This window comes from Saccostrea echinata, unplaced genomic scaffold, assembly GCF_033153115.1.
Source record: "Saccostrea echinata isolate AGI-Se365-2 ecotype Australia unplaced genomic scaffold, CSIRO_AGI_Sech_v1 ptg000002l, whole genome shotgun sequence".
Taxonomy (NCBI): domain Eukaryota; kingdom Metazoa; phylum Mollusca; class Bivalvia; order Ostreida; family Ostreidae; genus Saccostrea; species Saccostrea echinata.
This window is the reverse complement of record NW_026889751.1, coordinates 22,294,464-22,306,233: the sequence shown is the minus strand read 5'-3', so window position 1 is coordinate 22,306,233 and position 11,770 is coordinate 22,294,464. Positions and strand designations below refer to the sequence as shown.

General features: G+C 35.8%; 1 protein-coding gene across 2 annotated transcripts in view; it reads right to left on the bottom strand.

The window, feature by feature from the left end:
• Positions 1–7,022: 7,022 nt before the first annotated feature.
• LOC133174849 (tripartite motif-containing protein 2-like) overlaps positions 7,023–11,770 on the bottom strand; it is a 231,287-nt gene continuing 226,539 nt past the window's right edge. Inside the window, exons 1-2 of one of the 2 annotated variants that reach the window (XM_061309952.1) lie at positions 9,116–9,225; positions 7,023–8,843 (exon numbers count right to left, since the gene is read on the bottom strand). In XM_061309952.1, the coding sequence (XP_061165936.1) occupies positions 7,137–8,831 (1,695 nt within the window). In that variant the 5' untranslated portion in view covers positions 8,832–8,843; positions 9,116–9,225 and the 3' untranslated portion in view covers positions 7,023–7,136. Of the gene's footprint in view, positions 8,844–9,115; positions 9,226–11,770 lie in introns of those variants that run through there. The other variant, XM_061309962.1, reaches the window with a different exon arrangement.

Here is an 11,770-nt window from a genome sequence, read left to right as displayed (position 1 = left end):
CCAGTAATTAGAGAAATATTATTATTTTGCCATTTTTAGTCTGAGTGAAAGAGAATCCTGAACTCTGGTATTGTGGACACCTTGTCTTATATACCAGAGAAAGAGTTGGCTGTAGAAATACTGGACATTATTATTTAGATGTTGTTTTTGTAGCCTGAGTGGGAGAGAATCCTGAAGCCTGGTGTTGTGGATGCCTTCATGTCTTATATACCAGAGAAAGAGTTGGCTGTAGAAATACTGCATATTATTATTTAGATGTTGTTTTTTAGTCTGAGTGGGAGAGAATCCTGAAGCCTGGTGTTGTAGATGCATTACTGTCTTATATACCAGAGAAAGTGAGAGCTGTAGAAATACTTGGTATTCTGAGGGACAGCATCATCCCTTATGTCATCAGACTCATTTCAGATAAACTGGTCAGAGGCCTATGAAATATTTTATTTTTAGTATTACAAATATAAAGTTATATTGATGTTTTGTTTTGGAAGTTTTCATAATGCAATAGGATATTATACTTAGAAAATAATTATTAAACATATTTCTTGCATAACCTAGGTCTGGAATTTCTAGTTGATATTGTTCTTAAACTTATTTTATGATGTTATTTTTCAGGAAAGCCTAGTCTCTTGGGTCCTCAGAAAAGCCACAAATCTTGAACTGATGGAAAAAGTAACAATTATTTATGATCATAAAGTGAATTACAATGCTTTTTTTCCCAAAGATTTTAATTCTCAATTTTTTTATGTTTTCACCAGTATTTTATGTTTACTGTAAACATGTTATTTCCTAGTACACTATACAATGTAAAGTACATGTATAGTAACATAGTAAGTACACTGATTATAAACTGTATGTTGTCTGTCAGAGTGCTTGGCCTCTGAATGGTCTGGAGTTTATGCGGTCCATCTATGATTATCTGTGTCAGGCCCTGGAGATACACTATACTGAGGATACCTGTGACCAGTCAGACCTCGTCAATAAGGTCTGTATAAAATCATACCTGAAGAAAGGGACCTCTGTGGTTTAAAATCTGTAATTTTTTTTAATTTATTTTTTTTCTATTGTTATGTAAAAAATATCAAGTTACCACTTGCAGAAAAAGCATTACTAGGCCATGTTATTACTTTTTATGTCCCCCTTCAAAGAAGGGGGGCATATTGCTTTGCTGCTGTCTGTCGGTCGGTCTGTATGTCTGTCGGTCCACCAACAGTTTTCGTTCATTTTCTTCGCAGAGGTAACACATACTGAAATGTAATTTGGTATACAGATTTATCATAAGAAAATCTAGGTTAAGTTCTGTTTTGGGTACGATCCAGCAATTTTTAGCTCACCTGAGCTGAAAGCTCAAGTGAGCTTTTCTGATCACCCGTTGTCCGTCGTCTGTCTTTCTAGCTGTCTTTCCGTCCGTCCGTCTGTAAACTTTTCACATTTTCAACTTCTTCTCAAGAACCACTGGGCCAGTTTTAACCAAACTTGATACAAAGCATCCACTGGGCCAGAAATGCTGAAACTTATATGGAAGCATCCTTGGGTAGTGTAGATTTTCAATTGTTAAAATCATGACCCCCGGGGGTAAGGCGGGGCCACAAAATGGAATCCAAGTTTTACATTGAAATGAATAGGAAAAATCTTTTAAAATCTTCTTCTCAAGAACCACTGGGCCAGAAAAGCTGAAACTTATGTGGAAGCATCCTGGGGTAGTGTAGATTCTAATTAAATTGTCAAAATCATGACCCCTAGGGGTAGGGTGGGGTCACAGTAGGTATTACAAGGGGGGGAGCATGGCCTAAGTTATTCAAGTGAGCGATGTGGCCCCTGGGCCTCTTGTTGACAGAGTTGTGCCCCTTGGACTTCGAAAAATACTTAATATTGCGATTACCTCACAGTTGTATAACTTAATGCCAATCTTTTGCGATGAAGTTGAGGAAACTCTTAATCTCGCGAGATTTCCGGGGCATGAATTACTTACGCTAGTGACAATCGAATGATTCGAACAATTAGGCCTAGTATGCCGAAAGTACAACGTATTGCAAGGGTTAAACTTCAAATAGTCATTCTAATTTTGAATGTTTAAAGTTGTTTTTTTTATCAGCTTCTAAAAGTAACGAATATCAGAAAGAAATGGTTGAATTTAATTAAAGAGTCGGCTTAGTGAAAAAGTATCAATAAAAATGTAAAACATGAGGACTAGATTCTCTTAAAATTTATAAGCGTGGTTCAGCGAATGTTCCGCAAGATATTTCACCAGGACTTCTTTCATATCTGCCCTTAAGAAATCCACAATGCTCGATCTTGTGTTGTATGCAACAGCACATTGCCCCCAGCTAACAGATGTTTCCTACCTTCACCTCGAAAGAGTTCCATTGAATTAAGTAATTGCGATATCAAGTAATCCAATTACATGTATTTGTAGTTTCCGTTCATTTTCTTCGCAGAGGCTGCACATACTGAAATGAAATTTGCAACTGAAATGAAATTTGATATACAGATTTATCATAAGAATATCTACATGTAGGTCAAATTTTGTTTTTAGGTATGATCAAACAATTTTTGACAGAGTTATGCCCCTTGGACTTGAAAAAATTCTAATTATTTGCAGTTTCTATTCATTTTCTTTGCAGAGGTTGCACATACTGAAATGAAATTTGTTATACAGATTTATCATAAAAACATCTAGGTCAAGTTTTGTTCTGGGTTTGATCGATCAATTTTTGACAGACTTATGCCCATTGGACTTGGAAAAATTTCAATGATTCAATGATTGGGGGGTGGGGGGGGGGGCATAAGTGTTTCACAAACATCTCTTGTTAATCAGGTTTTGAATCAGACACTTTAAATAAAGTTTTCATGTAGTTGAATTTGATTTTAATTTGCTTAATTTAATATACATGTAGATGTATATCTTATTCTTTACTCAGACCAAGATCAACATAACAGCTGTGTTGGACCCTGTGAAGAAACTGATCACAAATTTACAACACCTGTATGACTTCTACCACAAGTACAGGTGTTATCTGACCTTTGCTCAGTTCCTAGCTGTAAGTTATCACCTGTATGATCTGTACCACAAGTACAGGTGTTATCTGACCTTTGCTCAGTTCCTAGCTGTAAGTTGTCACCTGTATGATTTGTACCACAAGTACAGGTGTTATCTGACTTTTGCTCAGTTCCTAGCTGTAAGTTATCACCTGTATGACCTCTACCACAAGTACAGGTGTTATCTCACCTTTGCTCAGTTCTTAGCTGTAAGTATTCACCTGTATGACTTGTACCACAATATGTATTACAGTTAATACACATGTGTTCATGTGTATTACATATGTAACTGATGAGATTATGAAGGCAAATGATTTGCAATAAAGGACAAGATTAATATAAGTCTTATTCAAAATATTTTCCTACGATGCCACAGTTGTCAGAGACTATTGACGTTAGTATATTCTCTGTCATTATGAAATATTAATACCACCAGCTGGAGGTATTATTAAATGTTAGGCTATCTGCAGTAATTAAGCTTTATATTAGTTTAATCTAAGATTACAATAAATTTGTGATTAGATTTAAATAATTGGTTCTAGGAGACCACAGAGTCAGTGACCTTTAGGATGTTGGATAATGTGGTTGCCTTGGAAATGATTCAGACCCGCCTGACCCAGCAGATCCGACCTTACATGCAGGAGCATCACCTGAAAGAGGACACAGTCTTCACTAAATATGTCAAGCTTAGGTATAGAAAGAGGACACAGTCTTTTCAAAATGTGTCAAGGTCAGATTAAAAAATGATGAATCATACTATATTTTACTGTTATACTATATGTGTGTTGAGGTGAGGTATAGAGATAAAAAGTCCTGCAATGTTCCTGTCAGTTTAAACGTCAAACATTGCAACAGAAATATTTTTGTTATGAACAAACCATAGAATGCACAAAATAAATGTAAAGAATCATGAAAAAACACCATGAATTTTCTTTTGATTTCTTGAGCAAAACATTGACTGAATTTACAGTTATTCCCCTTTTCTTCAATAATTCTAATTGGTAAATAAATCATGCAAATATTATGCTTTCCACTCATTAGATTTTCTAGATCTTTTACTGCATAAATTCTGTGTGTTAGATTTCATTTATAGGAAAAAATAATTTCTTTGCAATTTTAAGTGTAGCCAGGCACAAGTGAGCTTTTGTGATCAAAATTGTCTGTTGTCATTCATGTGGTAGTTGTTGTAAACTTTTTATAATTTCATCTGTTTCTCCAGAACCACTAGGGTAATTTCAACCAAATCTGCCACAGAGTATTTTTGGGTGAAATGGATTCAAATTTGTTCAAGTGAAGGGGCACACTCTCTTCCGAGGGAAGATAATTATGAATTGGTGTAAAAATTAGTGGCATCAGTTAAAAATCTTCTCAAGAACAACTGGGCCGAAAAGATGAAACTTATATAAAAGCCTCCTGACGTAGTGAAGATTCAAGTATTTACCAATCATGACCCCCCTGGGGTAGGGTGGGACCACTCTGGGTGAACAAAGTTTTGTGTGGATATATACATGTAAATAGGAAAAATATAAAGGAAAATATTTAAATCTTCTTCACAATAACAGCAAAGCCATGATCAGTCAAATTTTCATATTTATAAGTAGTGCAGATTCAAATCATGACCCCTGGGGTAGGGTGGGGCCATAATGGGTAATCCAAGTTTTATATAGGAGAACATAGGAAAAATCTTCTCAAGAACAGCAAAGTCATGATTAGTCATATTTGTATGGAAGCATCCTATGTAGTGTAGATTCGAATTTGTTCAAATCGTGATCATTACCACCAACCCACCCCCACCCCCCGGATTAGGGTGGGGCCACAATGGACAATCAACGTTTTACATAGGAATACATAGGAAACATCTTTAAAAATTTTCATTTGAAGAACAGCAAAGCCATGATTAGTCATATTTATATGGAAATATGGAGACATCCTGAGGTAATGTAGAATCAAGTTTGTTCAAATCATGATCCCTTGGGGTAGGGTGGGGCCACAATGGTTGATCAAAGTTTTACATAGAAATACATAGCAAATGTTGCAATTTTGGTTGCATTTTCAGGATTTGTTAGAGAGAAGCATGGGACTGACCTCATTCTATGGAGAAGCTCCATGGGAAGCCAAAGTGACAGCAGTCATTGGTTGTATCAAAGATCCCAGGGTAGGGATAAGAAAGGCTCTCCAGAACTCTAGTTTTATATCCAGGCTTACAGTTGCACATTTGCTTCAGTAACTACATTTTACTTCTTTCTTTGTTGCAGTCAAAGTGTGAAGCCATTCTGGAGACAATGAAGATGGCACGTATTCCTCTGTCAGCTCAGATTGAGAAACTCATACAGGAGGGCATGGAATTAGAACATCCCAAGTCAGTGTATACTGCATATCAACATTATACCTCACAGCTACACTATTTAGCTATTTTTCATTCACAGATATACAGTGTTTATGACAATTATCATGATTTTTAAGTCAAAATTTGTCTTTTCCTTCGAGTTGCCTTAGCAATTAAGATTCATTGATCCTTTAAGAAGGGAGCTAACTCTTACTAGAATAATGGATTGTTAATCCTTTATAAATTGTTTAGTGAAAAACCCATTTCTTTCAAATTGTTTCCCACAATGTACAACTGTATGCTGAAATTGTACGCATTTTAATTCTAAATCTGATTTCTTTTGGAAAATCATAAGTGTTAGAGCAAACTTTCACATAAGTGTACAAAGGGAGGATAAACCTGTATTATTAGCTCATAACAACAAACTTTTTTGATTTCTTTTGTCCATACATGCCAGCTTTTGAAAATTCCCGTGCAGGATTTTGTGCATGATGACAATTTTCGAAGTTTTAAATAAGCGACATTTTGTCATGAAAATAAATATTTATCCCATTCTTTTTGAATTTATAATACTGATACATGTATCACTTATTAATACAGCTTAAGGATAAATAACACAAACATAATTTTTCCTTCCAAAATTCAATTATCTTAATTTGTTTAAATAGGTGGCTTTCTCACTAAAGAAGTGATATCTCTTTAGTTAAATAACATCATGTTTGACCAAGACACATAATCTGGTGAAAAATGGGAAAATGTACAACTTTCAGTTCAATAATTTTTGTCCTTGCAAAATTGAAAAAGTTAGCCTCACAGGAAGCACAGTTTATTGTCAAGACTTTCTTCATGACATCTAAACTGACTTGTTTTTAGATGTTATTTTCAATCCACAAAAAGTGAACTTAAGCAATTTTTCTCTAAAATGAGATAGATTTTTTTCAGAGCCACAGAGATACAGGAGCAATACAAGATGGTGACTGTCAGAAAACTGGTTCTGAAGTACGGAGTCAACCGGGTACCAGACAAACAGTCCAATGAGGTGTGTTTCTTTTACATATGTACTGTACATACAGTATAAAATATCTTCCTTCAAAACTTATATTCCTAGATAATTATTTGCAGGTTTCTAAATATAAATCTTTTTGTAGGACCTGATTAAGTACATCCTGGTCCAGGACAAGCCAGACTGTGTTCAGGACGCCCTGAGTGTGATGGAGGCATACGGTAACACAGAGTACGAACAGGAAATCTATCTCTTCAAGTGTAGAGATCTCATTCACAAAAACAAGGCAAGAATACAGCTTGTTCTGGTAACTTTTAGTTATCCAAGATAATAAAAGAAATTCTAACCCTAATTAAAAAGTTTTCATCCAAAATTGCAGTGGAAATCTTTTCATTGTCAAGTTCATTTTGCAGTGGGAATTACTTTATTTAGAGGAAATAATTCTTTTATATTGGGTTTGAAATATACATTGTATGTATTTTGAAAGTTTTTAGATGATTCTTAGATAGTGCTTTGTTTAGGGGGAAATGTGCTTAAACATATTTTTACACTACAGGACCAACACAAACCATTTTGAGAACCATACGTTATAAAACTCATTCAAAGTTTCACTTATTTTCTGTGGACACTCATTTCTTTTTGAATGATAAAAGATATGCATTGATAATAAGATTGAAATATGTATTATTGTAAGATTTAATAGAGCAGCATACTGATACATCAGTTATATTACATACCTTGTTAATTACATAGAATACAACACAGTTATGCATTTCACTGTACATATTTGATTTTTTTCACTTGTTTGTTTACCAATTGAGCAACAAACAGATTGTCATTTGTATCTGTACATAGTCCCAGGGGATCACTCAGTCCACAGTCTATGTAACGGAGGAACTGTCCATCCTGGTCTATGATGTGGACACATTCATTGTTAAAATCAGCTATAAGGATGTGACTCTGACTGTCTGTGGTGATTCCTAGTGGACTGAATGGTTTGTTCTTTAGAGCAGGAGTATGTTCAGTGTACCTGAATCTCAGTTTCCCGACCTGATTGACCACCACTACTGCTCTAGCTCCCAAGTCAGACACACAGATATCCAGGTTCTTGTTCTCAGTTATGTATCTTAGATAATCAGAACTAGGTGAATAGAGAGGTTTATCTTTATCATCAAACTGAATGCTTTGTTTCTCTGTGGAGCCAGAGTAACGGACAACTTTTGATTGTTTGTTATCATCACTGTCCATGATAACCAGGAGGTCACCAGAGGAGGTACTACAGACACCTATAGGTCTCCAGTTGTGTAGTCTGATCACCTCCTCTATCTTCTTATTCTTCACAATGTTCACAGTTCTATCATTGTAATCAGTATAAACTAGATCTCCACTTTTTGTCACTGCTATGCTATATGGTCTGTTCCCTGACTTGGTTGTGATTGACTTGAGTAGTGATCCCTGGTTGATGCTGTAGAGTTTCATGATGCTGCCACGTCCACATGTCCAGATTTCTTCATCACTCAGACAGGCCACATTGCAAAGGTTTCCATACCCAGTGTCTATGGTGGTGACAGTTCTTGGTTTATCAAGCAGCTGTTTGACTGGAGGAGAGGATCCAGCTTCTGGTGATTTCTGTGGTGTCTTCATGCTGTACCCATATTTATCTGATGTTAAAGAATTTGATGATAAAACTCCAAACAGTTTACTAAGTTCTTCTCCTTGGATTTTTCCTGGAATGAATTTGGGTAAAGATGGCATAATTTTGTGTGGAAGATTTCTGTATGTGTGTACATTGGATGTGACACTAAATAGTTTTGACAAGTCATTAGTGTCTGTTACAGTTTCCATTGAATTGATTTCTTCCTTGATGTCAGACATTGTCTTGTTTATTTCATCCAGATGTTTCTGTAGAGTTTGTAACTGTGTGTTTTTCATGACATCAACTTCAGCTTTAAGTTTCTTGACAAGTTTGTCAATTTCTCTGTGCCAGTCCTCTCCATGTTTTGTTATGGCTGTTGAGAGATCTCCATATTCCTTTTCAAACTGACTCATTCTGTTTTGTACATCAGAGGCAATGTCCTGGTAAGTTGGATAAATTGTATCAATTAATTCATTTCTTTCTTTTATAATTATGTCCTTCTTTTCATCCAGAACTTGCAAGATTTTAGACAATTCATGACCTAAATGTTGTTTTGATGCAAGACAGCTAAGACAGACAGGTATGTCACATTGTTTACAGTACATTTCACATCGATCTTTGTTATGAGATGTACATACAGGGTAGAGGGGAGTGGATTTCCTGGCCTGAAATTTAACAACTTTGTGATCCTTGGATTCATCAGATATCATGTGTTTTCCTACACAAGCTGTACACAGGTTGACAAGGCATGTATCACAGTGCATCTGTACCACAGCTGTCTCACACAGGTCACATCGCATCACGTCCTGGGCACTGGTACAGAGGTCCATCATTAGATTTTTTGACTGAAGAATTAAAATTCTACATAAATGATTTTGCATTTATTGACTGGTTTTGAGGGCAACATGATTTTTTTTGACTCCAGAACAACAAACTGCTTGAAGGCATTAGGTAGAGAAACATGTTGATAGACATATCATCATATTACATATACAAGGTATATTGGATCTTTATGGGAAGGAAATTTTATTCACCATAGTTAAAGCCCGCAGTACTGAATTGTTAATGACTTTTAGAATTGTTTTCATATGCACAGAAAAACTTGAACATTTTTTACCTGATTTCAATAATGGTGGCCGTCCTTGATCGATCTCCAAGTGCAGTCTCTATGTACTGTGATCACGTGACACACCTGTGTTATCTACCTGTCAGGTGTTTATACTTCCTGGTCTGGAAGGGGGATTTAAATACCTCAAACAACTGCTCTTTTAAATGCAAGATTTATTTTGTATAGATCATGAATTTTTTCATTTAATTTATTTCAAAGAGGTTAGAAAATTCCAATGTGCATACATATAAATATGTATAAAAAGAAAATTAATTTCATTCTTTATACATGTATGTAGAAATGAACTTAGATAGGGACTTTAAAAGGATCTTTTATACAAGTTTTGGGCTCCCTCCTCTATAATAGATTCTGAGATTCACAGTGGCCACTAGTTAGTCTATGGCAGAGAAAAGGCTTGTGAGGAATTTTGAATTGTGTTTTAATTCAAATATTACCCCAAAGATTAGGGCCGCAACAGCTAGTCAAAATTTTAAGAAGAAAATTATAAGAAAGATGGTAGAAATGTTCTCCTCTGAGACAGCTGGACCAAAGTTAATTATTTAAATTTACAGCATCTTCATGGCCCCTGGAAAGGAATGATGCCACAAGAGGAATTGATTCATAACTCTACATGAAAATGTAAAAAGGGGGGGGGGGTCTATAATAAGTTCAAGAAAACAAATAAGTCTATCTTGTTATCCAAATGTGATATAGATTCAATTGTTAAAACTGGTTTTCACAGGGATTATATCGATCATTCAGTAGGAGAATGGTGACTCAAGTAAACATGGGGCTTTTCGGTTTTTTATTTTTTAAACATTTTATGAGAGATCTGTGTGATATGTTTATTTTCTGTTGACAGTTATATGAGTGTATGGAGCTGCTGAGACAGTGCCCCACCCACTTGACCTTGACCTGCTGTCGTCACCTGATTGGATTTGTCATTGTTCACCTTAAAGACCCAGTCATCTTTGATAAAAATGTAAGCTCTAGCTGTGGGGAAAAACATTTGTGGTGAAATTTTAGCAGATTTTTTGTAAAATCAAAGAAGATGAAGGAAGTTCAAATATTCATGTAGATTTCTGATTAGGCTAAATGAAATTGATATTACACATTACCAACTTAAATTTCATTCAGAAACTGTAATGAGGATACCTCACAGGTTTTGGTATGGTAATGGTCCTAATGGGCCCTAAAACTGTTATTCAATTTTATGAAGCCTTATATAAATCTTTATTTCAGGTGTGCTTCATCAGAAAACAGCTGTTGTGTGAGGCTGGGATTTACCTGATCAAATTCATTATCAGCAGAATTCCAGGTTTATATCATAATGTCCACTTTTTAGCTCTTCTGAGCCAAAGGCTCAAAGAGCTAATGCTATGGCCATTTGTGCGGTGTGCGCAAACTTTTTAGAATATGGGCCATAACTCAAGAACCCCTTGGCCAATTATTGTGAAATTTGTCACAGGGTATCCTTGGCCCAAGGGCTCCCTTTTGTACTAAAACTGGGGTTGTGACCCTTTAACAAGGGGAGATAATTAGGAAAATAGAAACAAAAATACTGGTTGCTAAAAAATCTTCTTCTCAAGAACCACTGGGCAGATTATCACCAAACTTACACAAAAGGATGAGGATATGTTGTAGATTAAAATTTGCACGGAGATTTACCCTGGGGCAAAGGGCGTGGTCTCAAGGTCACTTCAAAGTTGACCAAAAATTACATTTTATTAAAATGTTGATATTTTGCTTACTATAAGGACTAGGATCATCAAATCTTGTCAGTTGGGGCATCTAAGGACCTCATATCATGTTGACTCAAAAGTAGGTCATGGTGACCTACTTTTTAGCTCACCTGAGCTGAAAGCTCAAGTGAGCTTTTCTGATCACATTTTGTCTGTAGTCCGTCTGTCTGTCCGTCTGTCTGTCCGTCTGTCCGTCCGTCTGTAAACTTTTCACATTTTTGACTTCTTCTCAAGAACCACTGGGCCAATTTCAACCAAACTTGCCACAAAGCATCCTTGCGTGAAGGGGGTTCAAGTTTGTTCAAATGAAGGGCCACGCCCTATTCCAAGGGGAGATAATTAAGAATTGGTGAAAATTTGGTGTCATCTTTTAAAAATCTTCTTCTCAAGAACCATTGGGCCAGAAAAGTTGAAACTTATGTGAAACCTTCATTACATAGTGTAGATTCAAGTTTGTTCAAATCATGACCCCCGGGGGTAGGATGGGGCCACAATGGGGTATCAAAGTTTTACATAGGAATATATAGGAAATTTTTTTAATAATCTTCTTCTCAAAAACAACAAAGCCACAATTAGTCATATTGATATGGAATCATCCTCAAGTAGTGTTGATTTAATTTTGTTCAAATCATGACCCCCGGGGGTAGGGCGGGGCAACAATGGGGGATCAAAGTTTTACATAGGAATATATATAGAAAAAATTCTGAAAAATCTTCTTCTAAAGAACAACAAAGCCAGAATTAGTCATATTGATATGGAATCATCCTCAGGTAGTGTTGATTCAATTTTGTTCAAATCATGACCCCCGGGGGTAGGGCGGGGCAACAATGGGGGATCAAAGTTTTACATAGGAATATATAATAGAAAAAATTCTGAAAAATCTTCTTCTAAAGAACAACAAAGTCAGAATTAGTCATATTGA